This window comes from Bufo gargarizans, chromosome 3 (genome assembly GCF_014858855.1).
Source record: "Bufo gargarizans isolate SCDJY-AF-19 chromosome 3, ASM1485885v1, whole genome shotgun sequence".
Classification (NCBI taxonomy): domain Eukaryota; kingdom Metazoa; phylum Chordata; class Amphibia; order Anura; family Bufonidae; genus Bufo; species Bufo gargarizans.
The window spans coordinates 42,809,867-42,832,855 of NC_058082.1; the positions used below are offsets into that span (position 1 = coordinate 42,809,867).

Below are 22,989 nucleotides of genomic sequence, written 5' to 3' on the forward strand. Positions count from 1 at the left end.
GTTTCTGGACCAACATATGGCGGACCCATCAAACCAAACCATAGATCGAAACACTTTCTTCCTGTTCCCATCTCCCAGGATCTGGAGCGAACCCAGGGAGAAATGGTGGAGGAGGATTTGGATCAGGCGCTGCCTCTCCCAGAGGAGGAAGAAGAAGATCTCTCCGAGTATAAGTTTGCAAAGTTTGCAGCCACTTACTTCCAAGGAACCACCACTAACACCTACATCCGAAGACCATTAAAGCAGCCCCTGCTCTACCATGAAGATGAAGGCGACCAGCTGGTATGTAATATTCACTCCTTGAAATAAAATGTCACACTTAGGGCTCATGCACACGACCGTATGTATTTTGCGGTCCGCAAAAAACGGATCTGCAAAACATACGGATGAGATCCGTGTGCATTCCGTATTTTGCGGAACGGAACAGCTGGCTCTTCATAGAACAGTACTATCCTTGTCCGTAATGCGGACAATAATAGGACATGTTCTTTTTTTTTGCAGACACACGGAAACGGAATGCACACGGAGTAACTTCTGTTTTTTTTGCGGACACATTGAAGTGAATGGTTCTGCATATGGTCCGCAAAAAAAACTGTTGACGACTGTCGTACTTGTCACCCCTGACGCCAAATTACACCGCATAATCACTTTTTTTTTCACTTTATAATGTATTTTTTGACTATTTTTGAGAAAAATTAATACTTGTGAGCTCATTTCCCAGGCTGCTCTCGCTGTTTGGATCACTATTCTCCGATTTATGGGTGACCTTCCGGAACCAAAGTACCACACGGCCATGAGCGACGGGAGCGAGAAGATCCCGGTGATGACAAAGATCTATGAAACCCTGGGGAAAAAGACGTATAAGAGAGAGCTCCAGGCTGTGCAAGGAGAGGGGGAGGTAAGACGTGCGGACCCCAGAACTGGCTGACGTCAGTCATATATTTGAGAAGGAGTGTTATACGGAGCTGCTCAATTTTCTTCTGCTATGAACATAGCCCTATTTTTAATTTTTTGAAAAATGATGTACTGTAGCTTGAGATTAGAAATGTCATGGCCTGACTGGTGCCATGCTGGGTTTTTTTCCCGTCAGCACAATGCCAATCCATCTCTGAGCTCAACATCTTTGTCTGACACCATGGTTGCTAGGGACAAGCTGCCTAACAACCACAGCTTCAGTGGAGTTGTCGGGCAGTTGTCTCAGACTACTCAGCTCTTTAGCTCAAGGGTGATTGGCTCCTGAATTGGGGGAATGATGGGAAATGAGAATTGATTAGCAAGACATAAAGGGGTTGGCCCATCTCACATATTGGTGGCATATCCCAATATCAGATAGGTTCAGGTCCCACATCTAGGACCCGCAGATATCTCTAGAACAGAGCACCCAAAGCAAAGGAGAGCGCACCAGAAATGCGCGGCGTGCTCTCCATTCACTCTTATTGGAGTTCCGAAAAGAGCAGAGTGAAGGCGCTCAACTATATCCAGAACTCCTACAGAAATGAATGGTGCGGCTACCTCTCCATTCTCCTCTTTTCGGAAGTAGCCTCGGCTATTTTCAGCACTCCTATAGAAGTGAATAGAGGGTGGACGTGCGCCCTTGTTCACTTTGGGGGCCCCTATTCTAGAGATACAGTAGGTGGCAAATCCTGGAGATATGCCACCAGCGTGTGACATGGTCCAATCCCTCTTAAGGGGTTGTACATGGTGCTTTCCTACAAAAATAGTGCCACACCTGTCTGCAATTTGTATGTGGTATTGCGGATCTGCGCCATTTACTTTAATAGAGATAAGATGCAATACCAGATACAACCTGTGAACAGCTATGGCGATGGGCGGCCATGTTTTTAAGCCTGTTCAGTGACATCTTTCTCTTTATGTTGCACCCTGCAAATAGGTGGAGCCCATTTTCAAAGTGTATCTCCTTCAAACATTTATTATCTCCCCTAGGTGTCCCCTTAGAGCTCCACTTCACACGTGGTTGATAGGAAACTTTAGCTCCCAGACCCTATAGAATATAATAATATTCATTCTTGATATCTTTTCTCCTCTATGTAGAGCGCTCACATCGACGGCCTGAAGAAGAACAGTGTGCGCCACAAGCTGGTGTCCCTGACCTTGAAGAAGAAGTCCAAGTTAACCGAGGAGGTGCTCTACATCAGGAGATTACACTTATATATGTCATACCTAGTTTTAAAGAGTAATCTCCAGCCTGAAAGCCAAACTGGGACAGGACACTGGTCTCCAACTCCAGCTGTGGGACAAGTATTGAGGTTACAGGAGACAAGGAGGCCCAGTCTGTTTAATGATCTGTTCTAGAGGGATCCTACTCTTTGGTTTAGAGAACAGGGGACCTCCAAATTAATATAGAACCTCTCGTCCTAGTTCTGGGTTATACGTCATACCCCAAACAAATGTCAAAGTGGAGGGTTATTTTCATCCTGTAGCAGGGGTCTTGGTAGACCCTGTAGATGCCTGGGACACTGGCAAAAGGTCAGGAGGCAGGAACAAATGAATGTCATTCCAGGTACCCCTTTTGGTGCAAACTGTTATGAATAGAGACGGGTGACCCTAGTGTAAATGCAGCGAGGGGAGGTGCAGGGCAGAGAGGATGGCAGTTCTCATATTAGCGCTCCCAAGGCCGAGCACAGTGAATTTAGGGCACATCTTTTCTTACCTCCAGGCTCTCCCTGACTTTCTGGGGCTTCTGTCTGATGTACTTGGGGTGGTCTTGATTTTAGGTGGTGGTAGGATGCAAGACAGGAGTACGGATGTAGGTTGGATGATGGAGTTAATAATCAGGCCCATTGATTGCAATAGATATATTCTTTCTTTACTTAATCAATGTTGGGAGTAGTAGTACATCTAGCAGGAAAAAGACAGTTCACAAGTATATCACAGTATAGTCCGCTTCCAATAGCTGTGTATGGGCAGCAACAATGATGGTAATAGTAGTACTCCCCGACTCTCCCTCTAAGGACAGTAACGCCAACGCCCCCGTTGCTCCTAGAGGCTCATTTGCATATATAAAAACATATTTTTACTCAGCAATGCGGGCACATATGAACATGGGACCAACATAGATGTCTTCAGCTGCCAAGGGCACATGTAACAGGTCAGCCAGTGTCATAGGGACAAAACTGCTGGCAGATGCCCTTTAATGCCATAAACAAGCGAATACATTATTTATTAATTGATAAATTATTAATTAATGTTATCTTGCATGGCCATGATGGTTATGGACCTACTAAGATGGCTGGTCTCTATCTTCAGGGGGTACTCTGACGATAAAGTATCTCCTCTGGCAGTTGTAGCCTCAGAGATAAAGGTTCTCTGGCCTGGTTCTCAGGAGCTTGCTCACGTAGGTCTTCTCCCTCTTCTCAAAACTGACTGCAATTGGGTACCTACTTGCGCGGGTTTGCCGCAACGCACCCACAGTGCATCCAGACCTTAGGCTCCATTCACACGTCCGTAGTGTGTTGCGGACCCGCAAATTGCGGATCCACAACACACCCACCTGGCACCCCTATAGAAATGCCTATTCTTGTCCGCAGCTGCGGACAAGAATAGGACATGTTCTATCTTTTGCGGAGCTACTGTCCGCATCCATTCCGTCCCCATAGAGAATGAATGGGTCCGCACCCAAAATTGCGGAACGGATGCGGACCCATTTGCGGACGTGTGAATGGACCATTAATCATATATTGCCCATACATTGCTACTAGTGCTTTAACAATAAATCCCAACATTAAACTCAGTAACAGTAAATTAACCCTTTTAAAATTTGTTAGCCTTTGCAGTAGTCCTCTGGGGCACTGCAGAAAGTGCAAGAGACCCTTCTGCCCCTGGTCAAAAGTGCTAGCAAGAGACCCATGTGCTCCAGGTGCAACGTGCTAACATGCGACCCATGTGCCCCTGATGCAAATTGCTAGCAAGAGACCCATGTGCCCCTTGTGCAAAGTGCTAGCAGGAGACCCATGTGCCCCTGATGCAAAGTGCTAACAAGAGACCCATGTGCCCCTGATGCAAAGTGCTAACAAGAGACCCATGTGCTCCAGGTGCAAAGTACTAACATGCGACCCATGTGCCCCAGGTGCAAAGTGCTAACAAGAGACCCATGTGCCCCTTGTGCAAAGTGCTAACAAGAGACCCATGTGCCCCTTGTGCAAAGTGCTAGCAGGTGACCCATGTGCCCCTGATGCAAAGTGCTAGCAAGAGACCCATGTGCCCCTGATGCAAAGTGCTAACAAGAGACCCATGTGCCCCTTGTGCAAAGTGCTAGCAGGTGACCCATGTGCCCCTGATGCAAAGTGCTAGCAAGAGACCCATGTGCTCCAGGTGCAAAGTACTAACATGCGACCCATGTGCCCCTGATGCAAAGTGCTAGCAAGAGACCCATGTGCCCCTGATGCAAAGTGCTAGCAAGAGACCCATGTGCCCCTTGTGCAAAGTGCTAGCAGGAGACCCATGTGCCCCTGATGCAAAGTGCTAGCAAGAGACCCATGTGCCCCTGGTGCAAAGAGCTAGCAGGAGACCCATGTGCCCCTGGTGCAAAGAGCTAGCAGGAGACCCATGTGCCCCTGATGCAAAGAGCTAGCAGGAGACCCATGTGCCCCTGGTGCAAAGAGCTAGCAGGAGACCCATGTGCCCCTGGTGCAAAGAGCTAGCAGGAGACCCATGTGCCCCTGATGCAAAGAGCTAGCATGAGACCCATGTGCCCCTGATGCAAAGAGCTAGCAGGAGACCCATGTGCCCCTGGTGCAAAGTGCTAAGAAGAGACCTCCAGGTGCAAAGTGCTAGCAAGGGTCTTCCTATCAGGAAGGGGTCTCATGCAGGAGATGGGGGGCAGCCTGACCAGCTGATTGGTGAGAGAGGAGTGATGAGCTTGAGGACATTCACATTAGGGTTGGTATTAGGGTCAGGGATCAACCTAGTCTGGGGACCCCCATCCTCCACTCAGCAGGCACAGTGGCTACCTCTAGTTAGTATTCAAGCTCCAATATCTTCATTGTCATTATGATGGATATCAGTCTGCAGAAGCTCCAGTACTATAGGCACCCCCACACCCTCAGAGACGACCCTGACTGTAAGCATATTCCCTTCATCCCTCCTTTTCACATCATTTTCTCTCCACTGATATTGAACAGGTCACTAAAAGACTCCATGACGGAGAGTCCACACTACAGGGTAACAGCATGCTGGAAGATCGGCCCACCTCAAACCTGGAGAAGCTCCATTTCGTTATTGGGAATGGCATCCTGAGGCCAGCACTACGGTAGATCTTTCTTCTACCTTATCTTCAAATGTACCTCGGTTTTCAAAAAAAAGTTTGCATAAAGGCTGCACTTCTTTGTACAATAATAACTGTTCAGGAACAGGTCTCTTTTGGGCTTCCCTAAAATCTCTTTCAGCCCTACTCCCTATTATTCCCTGTTTCAGCTGCACAGCTAGATGCATTTCACTCAGAAGCGAGAGCGTGTCCCTTCTGTGAAATCTGCCAGCAGTGTACTGCTGTGCTATCCTTCCCTTACTTCCCACTATGTTTGCTTTCAGCTATGGAGTTTACAGAACAGATAAGGAGGTAGAAATCACACTTAGGGCTCATTCACACAGCCGTAGGTGGGCCGTTCCGTGCATTGGGGACCGCAATTTGCGGCTGCCGGGATGAATCCAGACCCATTCAACTTGAATGGGTCTGCATTCGTCCGTTCCGCAAAAAGATAGAACTTGCTCTATCTTTTTGCGGAAAGGAAGTATGGAACAGAACCCCACGGAAGCACTCCGTAGTGCTTCCGTAGTGTTCCGTTCCATGATTCCGTTCCACATCTCCGGATTTGCGGACCCATTGAAGTGAATGGGTCTGCATCCGTGATGCGGAGCGCACACGGCACGGTGCCTGTGTATTGCGGAGCCGCAAATGGGGTCCACAATACGGCAACGGGCAGCACACGTTTGTGTGTACGAGCCCTTACAGACACACAGGAGGCTCCGATAACCTTCAGAAGCAGTTGTTTTACTGGCTCAGGATCTCAGCTAGCACGGACATGCCCCCACTTCTTCTCAGCCATCTTCTGTGTCTCCGTTACTACAGATAGATGTAGCCTGACAATAGGCAGTGGACTACAAATTAGGTGGAAGTGAGACCCCTAGTGGCTACGACTTTACAGCTTTTTTTCTGGTGGATGCAGGCAGATTTTTTAAATGACGAGATTTAGAAATTTGCTAGGTACACCATTCTCTATTAAATTAAATTAAATTGTGTGAAGGTACAGTGACCCTTTAAGTTACATAATCTACTCCAATCACACCTAAAGCTGCAGCAAGAAGGCTGCCACATGGAACCAGACAGCATTGTGCTTGTAGATTCTCGCTGCTTAGCTGAGATCTCATAATCCCCCGCACAGAGAAAGATATTGTTTTTTCTGCATCCTATACAAACACTACATGTCCTAGAATGCAGTACAGCAGATCATGTCCGATAGGATGCACGGAGATGAGAGTCCATTGAGTTTTAGAGTCATCAGGAAACTAGCACAATTCTTATGGCAGCTCTGGTGGTGACTAGAGCACAAGGCATGATGCAATTCTTAGAGACGTCATGAGCCCCATGAATAGAGGTGAGGGGTTCACAGTGCCTCGCTCATAAAGGCCTCTGTAACCTACAATATCCCTAACAATTAATAATGAATTAGCGCTGGTCCCTGTAGCAGCTGTCGTGTGCACCTACCATCTGTGTGATAATACTATCGCTGTCAATGCACCCACATTAATAAGTGATGGACATAGGAGCCTTTACCTGCAGCCTCCAGACATTTACTTGTACTCGCATAGAAGAGAATAGAATATCAATTAAAGGGCCAGCTAACCTTCAGTCACCATGTAGTTGAAGTCCAGATACGAAATTCATTGCAAATAAATTGCTTTGAACTCCAGTCACATCCAGAGCTGCATTCACAATGGTTTTCTGTGAGCTGTTTGCCCCTGCTGGTTTAATGTCTGCATATGTGGTCCATGTGTAGCACTACCAAACCACAGGGAAAACACTTGAGGCTCACGGTGGACCGATGGGTGTAATAGTTCCTGTACTCACGGTTAGCAGATGCCTCCCTGGTCTGGCGTACAGTGGATGGGAAGACAGCACGAAATCCTCCGGGGCACGCTCTATTGCAGGGAACACCAGCCAGATGCTGGTTGAGGTGCCCTTGATGGTAATTGGTGTTTAAGGTGCTTTGGTGGCTGGGCCCCTGGTTTGTGACGCCAGCACCGTAAGGTGCAAATGTTGAGTTTAGTAGTGGAAATGATGAGGAGTCAGTTGTTATCAAACAGTTGAACATTTACTAAATCAATTGTCTTCAGGTAGTCAGTACAGACACAGTTCATTTGTAGGATATAAGTGATGACTCAGAAATAAGTTTAATTGTATTCCTTTTATCAGGTTTAGCCAATTGTCAGTTGAGGAGTTCTCTTTAGGATTGACTCTTTACAGGCAAGACTTACAGGCAAGACTATAGCACTCTAGTACTAAATATGCTGTTTTCTACTTATCTTGAGCTATCCAATAAGGGCGTTCCCCTCACGGCAGGCAAACTCTCTGTGACATTATTTGCAGGATACTCCACTAACAAGGTTTAGTTTTTTCCACTATGTCCCGGAAGGCTTGTGTAGTGAATAGGGACAATTCTGCGCACTAATTATCCATTCGTGTCCCGGCACTTAGAAAGTTACTCTCAGGCACTTGTGCTAATGAGGTCCATAAGCTAGGTTCAGCTGTAACCCTCACTAGGCTTGCTTCATATTTAGACATAGACTTACTGTCTGGTGCTTGGCTGCTGTAGATACATGTTAGATGTACTCCCTTAGCCTGGCCATGACCAAGGGGTATAAATGGCAGACTACATGGTGGAGGATGCCCGTTTCTCTCCCTCATACACTTGCTTTTCCTGCTCTCACTAACTACTAACTTCCTGTTCTTTTCTCAGCTAGACACACCCAAGCTATATATATTATGTGGTGCCAGCACCACCTAGGGGCGACTGGGTGTAATGACATTGCCAGCCTGATAATAGGAAACACCATACAATGCAAATACATAGGCAGATGTTTAAAGTGTCCCATTTGCACACTGATGTGGGACGCTGCACATATAGTGTTATATCCAGCAGGATGATGTGGGAAACATCTCTACCACAAAACAGAAGAATGAAATGCACAGAGATTCCCGTAAAGTTGTTAGGGGTGTCTTTTGGGTTTCGAGTGCAAAAACATGTGGAATTGTCAATAAAGCTCTGGTTGTGACTGGAGTATAAGATATTATTTTTTATCTTTTCTCTTATTCTTATGTGAAAAGATTTTTAATGGTGTTAGCCTTTGAATTTATATTTTCCCAACCGCGTTGAAATCGACTTCCTTCCTCTTCAGGGATGAAATCTACTGCCAAATCTCCAAGCAGCTTACCCAGAACCCCTCCAAAAGCAGCCATGCCCGTGGCTGGATCCTTATGTCTCTGTGTGTGGGATGCTTTGCCCCCTCTGAGAAGTTTGTCAAGGTTAGTGTGAGATACATCTGATGCTTGTAAGCACATTTTTCTAAATGCCCCCATTGATAATGCCAGATTGCCCCAATAAGTATGACGGAATGTCCCCATTAGTAATGACAGAATGCTCACAGTAATTATAATGTCAGAATACCCTAATAATAATAATGCTGCTAGAATGCCCCATAATAAGAATGTTGGAATGCTCCATTAATAATGCCAGAATAACCCCAATAGTAATAATGTCATAATGCCCCCCTTTAATAATGCAAGAGTGTCCACCACTAGGGCTACTTTCACACTAGTTTTCTGGTATTGAGATCCGTCATAGGGGCTCAATACCGGAAAAAAAGCTTCAGTTTTGTCCCCATTCATTGTCAATGGGAACAAAACGTAACTGAACAGAACGGAGCGCTCCAAAATGCATCCCGTTCCGTTTAGTTGCGTTTCCAGACCGGAGAGCAAACCGCAGCATGTTGTAGTTTGCTTTCCGTCCTGGGCTGCGGAGCAAGATGGATCCGGCATGACCCCCAATGCAAGTCAATGGGGACCAATCCGTTTTCTCTGCCACAATAGAAAACTGATCCGTCCCCAATTGACTTTCACTGGAGTTCATGACGGATCCGTTTTGGCTATGTTACAGATAATACAACCGGATCCGTTCATAACGGATGCAGATGGTTGTATTATCAGTAATGGAAGCGTTGTTTGCTGAACCCTGCCGGATCCAGAAAAAACGCTAGTGTTAAAGTAGCCTAAAAATTTCAAAATGCCACCATTAATAATATCAGAACGCCCCCTTTAATAATGCAAGAATATGCCCGGTAATAATACCAGAATGCTTCAATAATTATGCCAATATGTCCCTCATTAACAATGTTAGAATGCCCTCCATTGCCAGAATGTCCCTTTTAATAATACGAGAATATGCCCCCTATTGATAACTCCAGAATGCCCCCCATCAATAACTCCAGAATGCCCCCATCAATAACTCCAGAATGCCCCCATCAATCACTCTAGAATGCCCCCATCAATAACTCCAGAATGCCCCCCATTAATAACTCCAGAATGCCCCCCATTAATAACTCCAGAATGCCCCCCATTAATAACTCCAGAATGCCCCCCATTAATAACTCCAGAATGTCCCCATCAATAACTCCAGAATTTCCCCCCATTAATAACTCCAGAATTCCCCCCTCTAATAACTCCAGAATGCCCCCATTATAAACTCCAGAATGCCCCCCATCAATAACTCCAGAATGTCCCATTAATAATTGTAATGTAGGTGTCCACCACCTGGGGGTTATGAGAATGTAGAAACCAGACCAGGGCCCCTGTCTTACCCTGGGGCCCATAGCACCCGCCGCTCATGCATCTATAGTGCAGACAGACACCTTACCCCACACTATGGCACTGTACCATACACCATTTACACTGTACGTATCTTTCTGCGCCTTTCAGTATCTCAGAAACTTCATTAGCGGGGGGCCCCCCGGATATGCTCCATACTGTGAAGAGAGGATGAGGAGGACATTCGCCAATGGCACCAGGACGCAGCCCCCCAGCTGGCTGGAGCTTCAGGTGCGTTCTCACAGCGCTATATGGCTGTACCAACGTTTTACTGTCTTTTTTTAAATAAAATTACATGTTGCCATACTTGATACCGTGTACTGTAATAATCATATATGGAATATTATAATCTTCCGTATGGCATTAGATAATAGGTCCATTCCAGGTAGTGTCTAGTCCTGATGCTAATCAATATATTCCCATCTGTAATGGCAAGCATCATATTATCACTCTGCCCTGGTGGTCCCCCGTGGCACCGCTACGCTCCATCCTGTGAGGAAGCTGCTCCTCTCTCTCAACTTCTGATACTGCTCTACAACAGTGCCCTTCCCCACTGGGCGCCTGCGCAGCTGAACTGACTGCACAGGAGGTATGTCCGGACGACCTGGCATTCAGCCAACCAGGTTGGCCCCATGCATGGTGGCAAAGTCCACCCTTGAATATAATAGTCACAATGTATAGTGTAAGTTCTTAGACAGTTACTCCTGTGATGGAGTCAGGACATACAATAGTCCTCTGCATTGTTATAGGGGTATTAGTTCACCTCCTAACCTGATGACAAATATAACTGTAGTCAATGTTGCCCACTACCTCGACAGTTGTGAAAAGGGGCATAGATAAGAGAAGATGCCTCAAATGGATTAGCAGCCTGCGCCAAAAAATATCGATGTTCACCAGCCCCGAAGTGGAGTAAGAAAAAGCATCTAACAGCATTTCATAGCATTTCTAGCAAATATATTATTCCACGAGTGTCACCTTGGGAAATTTGGGACAAATTGTGACATTTTTGACAACGGAGGAGAAGAAAACCTTCCCTTGCGCTCCCATAGGAATCAATGTATTCCCTTGAACATGAGAAGACTTCTTGCTTCATGAACCTTTCCACCTATGATCTTCTCTACAGGCCACCAAATCCAAGAAGCCGATTATGCTTCCTGTCACGTTCATGGATGGGACAACAAAGACCCTCCTCACGGATTCGGCCACCACAGCCAAGGAACTCTGCAACTCCCTGGCCGACAAAGTCAACCTGAAGGACAGATTTGGGTTCTCCTTATACATAGCTCTGTTTGATAAGGTATGATCTCCTGAACCATCGCTCTGAAATCCATTGGACCCACCAGCAGAAATGATTCTGAGGGCCCACCCTCTGTGTATATAGAACCTTAAAGGCCCTGTTTTACTAGAGCTTGGGCCCACCGGAGGATCCTCTGGCGTTCTGGTGGGTCAGACCGACCCTGGCTTCGTGTGAAGTCTTTCAATGTTATAATCAGTCCATGGAAACCAAGTTATCTTTTGGCATTTTGGCATTCTGTTCATGAATAAGGGGATATTTTTTATAACTACAACTCCCAGCATGTCCTGTCAATCCGAGGCAAACGTCCCAGAGGAAAAGTCTTACCTACTCAATGTGGTGCCTTGTTGTTAGTATACTTCATTAAAACAAGCACCATTGATTAATGGTTAAGGTCTATTAACCTCAGTAAAGGAACAACACGACCGTGCCGTGTTTTGCAGTCCGCAAATTGCAGATCCGCAAAACACGGATGCCGCCCGTGTGCCTTCTGCAATTTGTGGAACGGCCCATTATAGAAATGCCTATTCTTGTCTGAAAAACGGACAAGAATAGGACATGATTTATAATTTTTGCGGGGCCACAGAACGGAGCAACGGATGCGGACACGGTCGTGTGAATGAGCCCTTTTATAGTGCTAAAATAAAAATAAAACATATAGTGCTATAGGACACTACTATACAGTGCCCACATAATGCTGTCATACAATAACTAAAAAATGCCACCATACAGTGTCAAATAGTGCTATGTAATGACAAAATAATACTGCAAAATAGTGCAAGAATAACAGTGCTACATAATGCTAAAATAATAGCCTACCATAAAATAATACCATACCATATCATGCCCACATAATCCTACCGTACAGTAAGGCATCTATGACACTGGCTGACCTGTTACATGTGCGCTTGGCAGCTGAAGACATCTGTGTTGGTCCCATGTTGATATGTGCCCGCATTGCTGAGAAAGATGATGTTTTATTATATGCAAATGAGCCTCTAGGAGCAACGGGGGTGTTACCATTACACCTAGAGGCTCAGCTCTCTCTGTAACTGCCACGTCCTCTGTACTTTGATTGACAGGACCATGTGTGACGACGTTTACACTGCCTGGTGCTGTCAACTAAAGTGAAGAGGATGCAGAAGTTGCAGGAAGAGCTGAGCCTCTAGGTGTAATGGTAACGCCCCCGTTGCTCCTAGAGGCTCATTTGCATATGTTAAAACATAATTTTTCTCAGCAATGCGGACACCTATGAACATGGGACCAGGCCGCCAAAATGTAGCTTCGCTTGTGTTGGCAAAAATCCTTGCACCGGCTCTGCATGGGACCAACACAGACGCCTTCAGCTGCCAAGAGCACATGTAACAGATCAGCCAGTGTCATAGGTACAAAACTGCTGACAGATGCTCTCTAAAGGTTACTATACAGTGCAGATAATAGTAACATACAATCGGTACTCTATATAGTGCTATAATACTGCCTGTATACAGTGCCCACATAATGCTGTCATACAATGTCAAAAATGCAACCATACAGTGCCAAAATAGTACTATACACTAACCAAATAATACTGCCAAATAGTGCAGGAATAACTATGCTATATAGTGCTAAAATAGTACCATAAAATAATACCATATCTTGCCCACATAATACTATCGTACAATACCTACAATTATGAAATAACACTGGTATATAGTGCTAATACAGTGCCCCTATACAGTGCTATATAATAGTACTATACAGTGACCACATAATACTGTCATACAAAATAAAAAATGCCACCATACAGTCCCAAAATAGTACTATACACTAACCAAATAAGACTGCCAAATAGTGCAAGAATAACAGTTCTATATAATGGGAAAACAATACCCCTATTTGTATAACAATATCATACCGTGCCTTCATTATACTATTGTACCGTCACTATATAGTACCAGTACCACGACCAAATAATACTCGTATACAGTGCTAAAATAATATTCCTATACAGTGCTATATAATATTATAATACGGTGCCCACAAAATACTGCCATACAATGTCTATATACAGTGCCAAATAATAATACTAGCTAAATAACACTACTATATGATTCCTTTCAAATAGTACCTCACCAAGAATGGATAAGTATCCCTACAGTTCAAACTAATGCTGCTCTATAATACTGTACAGTAACAGATCCCTGCAGTGCATTGATTTGCATTTGCATATACGGCGTTCATATGTTTTCCTCTCTGTCCACCAGGTGTCCTCGCTGGGCAGCGGGAATGACCATGTGATGGATGCCGTATCCCAATGTGAGCAATACGCCAAGGAGCAGGGAGCGCAAGAAAGGAACGCCCCCTGGAGGCTCTTTTTCAGGAAGGAAATTTTCACCCCATGGCACAATCCTTCAGAAGACAACGTGGCAACCAATCTTATTTATCAGCAGATTGTTAGGGGAGTGAAGTTCGGCGAGTACCGGTGCGACAAGGTAAGCGCCATCCCGGTAACACCTCTTAGGCCTCGTCCACATTTCCGTGTTATTTTCAAGTCCGTGAAAAAAGCGTCCTTGTTTCATCCGTGAAGGATCTCTGTTTGGTATGTGCGTCGACCGTAATCCATGGACGTTGCTCGGCTGAAAATAAATATCCAGAGCATCTCCTAGTCTTCAGTGAAAAACGGATGCACCACTAATGCCATCTGTGTTGTGTCCGTGATTTTCACGGACCATAGACTTCATTGGGCATATTAGGTCCACATCACGGACCAAATTGGTGCACGTCTCCGTGATTTTTTTACTTAGTAAAAAAATATTGATGTGTGAACAGATACATTCAAATCAATGGGTACGAGCGCTGTCCGCAGAAAACTGGTAAAAACGGTGGTTTTGCAGCAGTTCCGAAAATTGTGAGAAAAAATAAAATGCAACAAAAACACCCCTAAGCATCTGTTCTAGCTGCGAGACCAAGAACCGATTGAGAAAACTTTGTTTTACAGCGAATTAGCGCAGTTTTGCTGAACGTCACCGGTGCTAGTTGCGGAACAGCGATAATTTGTGGTAAAACTGTGTGAGGTTTTTGCCCCATAATTCTTACCACCAAGCAGGAACAGCGTCTCAAACACCACGAGTCAATAAACCGTAAAAGCCGGTTCACACAAAGCGGTTTTGTGCACTTTTGAATTATAAGTCGCGCTTTTTGCACCTGCGGTTTTTGTGTCTTTCACGCGGATAAAACCTCCAGATCTTATCTGACAGTCTATGGGATATATAAAAGGCAGTGGCGGATAGAGGTAAAAAATTGAACCTGGTGACAGGCCTATTGTCCTGATGAAGGGGGCAGTCCGCCCCAGAAACGCGTAGACTTATACTAATAAAGAACCTACTTTATTTTACCTACCTGAGTCCTGTCTTCTGCAGCAGCGCCGCTTTACATGCGTGATGCATTTTTGTACAGTTTTTTATTTTCTATTCCTTTTATTGAAATTTTCAATTATAATGAATAAATCAGAACATTAGATTTTTTACAAGCCTTTTTGGGATCGTAGTCCCTTGTTCCTTTTTGTCAAACACTTACATATAAATTAAATGTGTAACAAATTTAAGTAATAAAACAAAACAAATATATATGTAAACATATAACATGACATAGGTGTATTGTTACATTTTGTGTATTATTTTTTATAATTATTATTATGTATGTCCGCACACACATATTTAATAGATTTTTTTAGTGGTACTTTTGATGGTGTTTCTACCTATGTCTTTTTTTTTACATTTTGTGGGTGGAGGGGGTTTTGCTGTTTTTCCTGTAGAGAAACGTATGGGAAAATGTCAGAAAAAAATACCCCATAGCTAGAGCGTGCTGCATCTTAAAGAAAAAAAGGCGAAACTACTAAAAACACACAACAACAAGGCAAAAAGACCCCCCAAAAAGGCTTTGTACATAGTTTAAAGTAACTCCTGGAAGCATAATAAAAGTTGATAAAAACACACAGAGCAACAATAAAGTGAATTTTTTTTTTTTTTAGCATTTTTACTGTTTTTTTTTTTTATTACTGCATTTTAACAGCATTATTTAACCAAGAGTTACTTTAAAGCTTATAGTAAGGCCTCATGGACACGACCGTTGTGTGTTTTGCGGTCCGCAAAACACGGATGGCCTATTCGGACAAGAATAGGACATGTTATATTATTTTTGCAGGGCCACGGAACAGAGCAACGGATGCGGACAGCCCACGGAAGTGAATGGGTCCGCATGCGAGCCGCCTAAACTGCGGCTCGGATGCGGACCAGAGCAACGGTCATGTGCATGAGGCCTAAAAGAGTGGATGTGAGATCTTCACCTGTCAGTAGTCAGGGTGGGGACACATCCATGTGCAGCCGAAACCCTGCCCATGTTCAGTGGCCAATTCGTGCCAAAATTTGAGGATAATACGTCCGTTTTAGGGCTCATGCAAACGACCGCAAAACATAGATCCACAAAAAGTCCGGATGACGTCCGTGTGTATTCCGCATTTTGTGGAACGGAACAGCTGGCCCTTAATAGAACAGTCCTATCCTTGTCCGTAATGCGGACGATAATAGGACCGGTTCTATTTTTTGCGGAACGGACATACGGAAATGGAATGCGCATGGAGTAACTTTCAGAACAGAAACGGAAAGAAAATACGTTCCTGTGCATGAGCCCTTGCATGTGGGTGGAGTTTCGGCCGCGCGCCACCGTCACACCTTGTGTGTTCCTACCTGATCCCTCTTGTAAGGAACCCTGCGCCTGTTTCATCTGGACATCACCAGGGCAGGTCTTCACCCTATGAAAGCAAACAATTTATGGGGATCCAGAACAGTTAAAGGGGCGTTATCAGTGTTACCCTTAAATAAAGGGTAGAGCTTATCCCCAAGAAAATTTCCTTGGCCCTTCTGGTATTACTCCTAGTCTCCCTGGATCCACAATGTGCTCCCTAAGCTTCTCTCCCACACGAGGCACATAACTTACTTTACCCATGTGTCTTTGATTTCTTCTACCGTCTTCTCACGCAGGGAGGGAACGTGGAGCGTGGGCAGACAGAGTATTTTAGAGCAGGAAGGGAACATGGAGCGTGGGCAGACAGAGTATTTTACAGCAGGGAGGGAACGTGGAGCGCGGGCAGACAGAGTATTTTACAGCAGGGAGGGAACGTGGAGCGCGGGCAGACAGAGTATTTTAGAGCAGGAAGGGAACATGGAGCACGGGCAGACAGAGTATTTTACAGCAGGGAGGGAACGTGGAGCATGGGCAGACAGAGTATTTTACAGCAGGGAGGGAACGTGGAGCGTGGGCAGACAGAGTATTTTACAGCAGGGTGGGAACGTGGAGCGTGGGCAGACAGAGTATTTTACAGCAGGGAGGGAACGTGGAGCGTGGGCAGACAGAGTATTTTACAGCAGGGAGGGAATGTGGAGGGTGGGCAGACAGAGTATTTTACAGCAGGGAGGGAACGTGGAGCGTGGTCAGACAGGGAGGGAACGTGGAGTGTGGGCAGACAGAGTATTTTACAGCAGGGAGGGAACGTGGAGCGTGGGCAGACAGAGTATTTTACAGCAGGGAGGGAACGTGGAGCGTGGTCAGACAGGGAGGGAACGTGGAGTGTGGGCAGACAGAGTATTTTACAGCAGGGAGGGAACGTGGAGCGTGGGCAGACAGAGTATTTTACAGCAGGGAGGGAACGTGGAGCGTGGTCAGACAGGGAGGGAATGTGGAGCGTGGGCAGACAGAGTATTTTACAGCAGGGAGGGAACGTGGAGCGTGGGCAGACAGAGTATTTTACAGCAGGGAGGGAACGTGGAGCGTGGGCAGACAGAGTATTTTACAGCAGGGAGGGAACGTGGAGCGTGGGCAGACAGAGTATTTTACAGCAGGGAGGAGTCTCAGTGACAAACTCAGTACATCAGTATCTCCATGTGCTCAAATAGTGGTCACCAAAACAGCAATGTGTGGTTGCTAGGTAACAGAACAGAATACACAGGGAGGATGGAGGTGATAGGGGACAGGACGAGGAGCAATTATCACAGATCATGCATTGGGTATGCTGCTGATTATCAAGGTGTGTGCAGTGGCGGTAGTGGAGTTTTCCTTTAAATCTGCATATTACACCTGAGCCTTAGGGCTTGTTCACACGACCGTGTGAAGCCCGTGCAATGCACGGACACCTTCCGTGACCCAGCCGCATGGGGATCGCAGACCCATTCACTTGAATAGGTCAGCGGTCCCTCCGTTCCGCAAAAACATACAACATGTTCTATCTTTTTGCGGTGCGGAGGCACAGAACGAAACCCCAGAAAGCACTCCGTAGTGCTTCCGTAGTGTTCCGTTCCGTGCTTCCCTTCTGCATCTCCGGATTTGCGGACCCATTGAAATGAATGAGTCTGCATCCGTAAAGCGGAATGGCCACGGAACGGTGCCCTTGTATTGCAGATCCGCAAATGCGGTCCGCAATACGGGAACAGGACACCAACGGTATCCACATTGGGTCACATGATTTCCATTGGGACGTTGCTTTTTTTTGATGGATTCTTGTCCTAAATTCCAGGAGGAAGATTTAGCGGAGCTGGCATCTCAGCAATACTACGTGGACTATGGTTCCGAGCTGATAATGGAAAGACTAATGAATCTTATACCGTCTTATATTCCGGACCGTGAGATCACGCCATCCAAAAACGTGGAGAAATGGGCCCAGTACATCATTGCTGCACACAAAAAAGTAAGATGGACTTCCTGAAAGTGCTTCATGGGAAATAATATGCAAATGAGATGTCTCATTTGCATATTATTTTCCCATGGAGCATTGCCAAGAAGTCTCCATACAGGACTGGTCCCTTTAAGAAGAACCAGTACCCTGCTTAAAGGGGTTGTCCCACAAAAAATAGTCTATAATTTTTGTTACACCGACACCTGGATCTGAATACTTTTGTAATTGCATGTAATTAAAAATGTTGTATAGCCCCTGAGTTATTCAATAAAAATCCATCTGTATAGCGCCACCTGCTGTTTTTCTAAGGGTACTTTCACACTTGCGTTTGTCTTTTCCGGCGCTGAGTTCCGTCCTAGGGGCTCAATACCGGAAAAGAACTGATCAGGCATATCGCCATGCATTCTGAATGGAGAGTAATCCGTTCAGGATGCATCAGGATGTCTTCAGTTCAGTTATTTTGACTGATCAGGACGGAGATAAAACCGCAGCATGCTATGCCTGAATGCCATTTTTTTCCATAGGAATATATAAGTGCCGGACCCAGCATTCAAAATACCGGAATGCCGGATCCATCCTTCCGGTCTCCGCATGCGCAGACCGAAAAAAGGTGAAAAAAATAAATGCCGGATCCGTTTTTCCGGATTAGGCCTTATGCACACGACCGTTGTTTCATTCCGTGTCCGTTGTTCAGTTTTTCGTGATTTTCTGCGGACCCGTTGACTTTCAATGGGTCCGTTAAAAACTCGGCTAATGCACCGTTTGTTTTCAGTCCGTCCCAAAAATATAACCTGTCCTATTTTTTTTATGGAAAACGGTTCGCGGACCCATTCAAGTGAAAGGGGCCGTAAAAAACGCAGAGGCACACAAGATTGTCATCTGCGTCCGCGCGTCCGCGTCCGTTTTTTTCCTATCATTTGCATGGCAAACTTGACTTAGATTTTTTTTACTTTTCTTCATGTCTGGAGATCCTCCAAAAATAAAGGAAGACACACGGAAACAAAAACGGAAACGGATCACGGAACAACGGAACCCCATTTTGCGGACCAAAAAAAACAACTGTCGTGTGCATGAGGCCTTACACTGGAAAGACGGATCCGGCATTTCAATGCATTTTTCTGACTGATAAGGATCCTGATCAGTCTTAGGCCTCATGCACACGACCGTTGCTGTGTTCCGTTCCGCAAAATGGGGTTTCGTTGTTCCGTGATCCGTTTTTGTTTCCGTGTGTCTTCCTTTATTTTTGGAGGATCACCAGACATGAAGGAAAGTAAAAAAAAGTCTAAGTCAAGTTTGCCATGCAAATGATAGGAAAAAAACGGACACGGACGCGCGGACGCGGATGACAATCTTGTGTGCCTCCGCGTTTTTTCACGGACCCATTGACTTGAATGGGTCCGCAAACTTTTTTCCGTGAAAAAAATAGGACAGGTTATATTTTTTTAACGGACTGAAACCACGGATCACGGACGCGGATGACAAACAGTGCATTAGCCGAGTTTTCAACGGACCCATTGAAAGTCAATGGGTCCGCAGAAAATCACGAAAAACAGAACAATGGACACGGAATGAAACAACGGTCGTGTGCATGAGGCCTTACAAATAGTTGGCATACGTTTTGCCGGTTCAATCTGCCGCAAGTGTGAAAGTAGCGTAATATCTTTGTCCTGCTCCCTCAGATAGAAGCATATGCTCAGTTCCGTCCTTCATATACCACCGACTTCAGTAGAAAGGACATGAGCCCCCCCCCCCCCCCGAAATATACATGCCCCCTAAGCTGACAGCTTGCATGAAAAATGCAGCAAAGCAATTAGAGTAATGAATGGGGAGATCCCTGGATCCATGTGAGGTGCAGGGCTGGTTCAAGGGTAGTTTGTTAGAAAGATGCTGAAATGTGCCATATGATATCCGATTTTCATTTTTTTCACATTAATCATGGGATAACCCATTTAAACTTCATCCAAGACATCGCACCCAGCCAGCCAGAATCCCACTCTGTACAGATGAGGGGTAGTAGGGTTGATCCTGCTGATAGGTACCCTTTACACTTGTGTTAATCCATACCGCCGCTACAGTTTGCATCGAATGTAGGTAAATTGCAATAAGCAGTAAATGCCTTTGATCCCTGCAGGGTATATACGCCCAGAGGAGGTCCGATGCACAGAAGGTTAAGGAGAACGTGGTGGATTTTGCGCGGTTTAAGTGGCCTTTGTTGTTTTCCAGATTCTATGAGGCCTTTAAGTTCTCGGGTAAAGTAACCAGATCCGCTTTATATTACATCGAATGTATATTTTGTTTTTGTATTATTAAATTGGTCCAAGAATTTGCGCCGATTAACTTTTTAATATGTCTTTATAACGATTGGTGCGGAGTTGTCTGATACAGAGCTCCACATCCCCTACATAGACGGCAGGGGCGGCCAACCTTACAGACACAAAGAGCCAGGAAAATAAATCGGATGACTGCCCGGAGCCACAAGCTGTACATTTACACAAATGCGTGCACACGACAGTATTACTGCAACTGAGTTTTCAAACATTTAAAAAGTGTATTTAAACCACCTTTCCTACCTGTAATGTAGACGGCTTAAGGCTATTTTCACACTTGCAGCAGAGTGATCAGGGTCATGATCAGTCAATAAAATGCATTGAAATGCCGGATCCGTCTTTCCGGTGTCATCCGGAAAAACGGATCCGGCATTTACTTTTTTCACCTTTTTTTTTTTCGGTCTGCGCATGCGGAGACCGGAAGGACGGATCCGGCATTCCGGTATTTTGAATGCCGTACCTGGCACTAATACATTCCTATGGAAAAAAATGCCGGATCCGGCATTCAGGCAAATGTTTAGTTTTTTTGGCCAGAGATCAAAGCGCAGCATGCTGCGGTATTATCTCCGTCCTGATCAGTCAAAAAGACTGAACTGAAGACATCCTGATGCATCCTGAGCAGATTGCTCTCTATTCAGAATGCATGGGGATATAACTGATCAGTTCTTTTCCGGTATTGAGCCCCGAGGACGGAACTCTATGCCGGAAAAGAAAAACGCTAATGTGAAAGTATTCTTAGTGAGACTTCTGGCAATCTTTGTTTTTCACAATGTGTTTCAAATCTGGCTTGTATTCAGTCCGCCCCATGCACAGATGACCGCCCCATGCACAGATGACCGCCCTATGCACAGATGTCCGCCCCATGCACAGATGACCGCCCCATGCACAGATGACCGCCCCATGCACAGATGACGGCCCTATGCACAGATGTCCGCCCCATGCACAGATGTCCGCCCCATGCTCAGATGTCCGCCCCATGCTCAGATGTCCGCCCCATGCTCAGATGACGGCCCCATGCACAGATGACCGCCCTATGCACAGATGACGGCCCTATGCACAGATGACCGCCCCATGCACAGATGACCGCCCTATGCACAGATGTCCGCCCCATGCACAGATGACCGCCCCATGCACAGATGACCGCCCCATGCACAGATGACGGCCCTATGCACAGATGTCCGCCCCATGCTCAGATGTCCGCCCCATGCACAGATGACCGCCCCATGCTCAGATGACGGCCCTATGCACAGATGTCCGCCCCATGCTCAGATGTCCGCCCCATGCACAGATAACCGCCCCATGCACAGATGACCGCCCCATGCACAGATGACCGCCCCATGCACAGATAACCAACCCATGCACAGATGACCCCCCTATGCACAGATGACCGCCCCATGCACAGATGACCGCCCCATGCACAGATGACGGCCCTATGCACAGATGTCCGCCCCATGCTCAGATGTCCGCCCCATGCACAGATGACCGCCCCATGCACAGATGACGGCCCTATGCACAGATGACCGCCCCATGCACAGATGACCGCCCCATGCACAGATGACGGCCCATGCACAGATGTCCGCCCCATGCTCAGATGTCCGCCCCATGCACAGATGACCGCCCCATGCACAGATGACGGCCCTATGCACAGATGTCCGCCCCATGCTCAGATGTCCGCCCCATGCTCAGATGTCCGCCCCATGCACAGATGACCGCCCCATGCTCAGATGACGGCCCCATGCACAGATGTCCGCCCCATGCACAGATGTCCGCCCCATGCACAGATGTCCGCCCCATACACAGATGACCGCCCCATGCACAGATGACGGCCCTATGCACAGATGTCCGCCCCATGCTCAGATGTCCGCCCCATGCACAGATGACCGCCCCATGCTCAGATGACGGCCCTATGCACAGATGTCCGCCCCATGCTCAGATGTCCGCCCCATGCACAGATTACCGCCCCATGCACAGATGACCGCCCCATGCACAGATGACGGCCCCATGCACAGATAACCGCCCCATGCACAGATGACCAACCCATGCACAGATGACCCCCCTATGCACAGATGACCGCCCCATGCACAGATGACCGCCCCATGCACAGATGACCGCCCCATGCACAGATGACCGCCCCATGCACAGATGTCCGCCCCATGCTCAGATGTCCGCCCCATGCTCAGATGACCGCCCCATGCTCAGATGACCGCCCCATGCACAGATGACCGCCCCATGCACAGATGACCGCCCCATGCACAGATGACCGCCTAATGCACAGATGTCCGCCCCATGCACAGATGTCCGCCCCATGCTCAGATGACCGCCCCATGCACAGATGACCGCCCCATGCACAGATGACCGCCCCATGCACAGATGTCCGCCCCATGCACAGATGTCCGCCCAATGCACAGATGTCCGCCCCATGCACAGATGTCCGCCCCATGCACAGATGACCGCCCCATGCACAGATGACCGCCCCATGCACAGATGACCGCCCCATGCACAGATGACCGCCCATGCACAGATGACCGCCCCATGCACAGATGTCCGCCCCATGCACAGATGTCCGCCCCATGCACAGATGTCCGCCCCATGCACAGATGTCCGCCCCATGCACAGATGACCGCCCCATGCACAGATGACCGCCCCATGCACAGATGTCCGCCCCATGCACAGATGACGGCCCCATGCACAGATGACGGCCCCATGCACAGATGACGGCCCATGCACAGATGACGGCCCATGCACAGATGACCGCCCCATGCACAGATGACCGCCCCATGCA

At 46.8% G+C, this 22,989-nt stretch overlaps 1 protein-coding gene across 2 annotated transcripts in view; it reads left to right on the plus strand.

Annotated features, from left to right (window-relative positions):
- Positions 1–22,989, plus strand: part of MYO7A (myosin VIIA) — a 148,371-nt gene that overhangs the window by 85,115 nt on the left and 40,267 nt on the right. For both annotated transcript variants that reach the window (XM_044284681.1, XM_044284682.1), the window contains 10 exons: positions 79–282; positions 722–898; positions 2,053–2,142; positions 5,142–5,269; positions 8,413–8,539; positions 9,989–10,108; positions 11,001–11,174; positions 13,418–13,645; positions 17,722–17,892; positions 20,012–20,129. In XM_044284681.1, the coding sequence (XP_044140616.1) occupies positions 79–282; positions 722–898; positions 2,053–2,142; positions 5,142–5,269; positions 8,413–8,539; positions 9,989–10,108; positions 11,001–11,174; positions 13,418–13,645; positions 17,722–17,892; positions 20,012–20,129 (1,537 nt within the window). The remainder of the gene's footprint in view (positions 1–78; positions 283–721; positions 899–2,052; positions 2,143–5,141; positions 5,270–8,412; positions 8,540–9,988; positions 10,109–11,000; positions 11,175–13,417; positions 13,646–17,721; positions 17,893–20,011; positions 20,130–22,989) is intronic.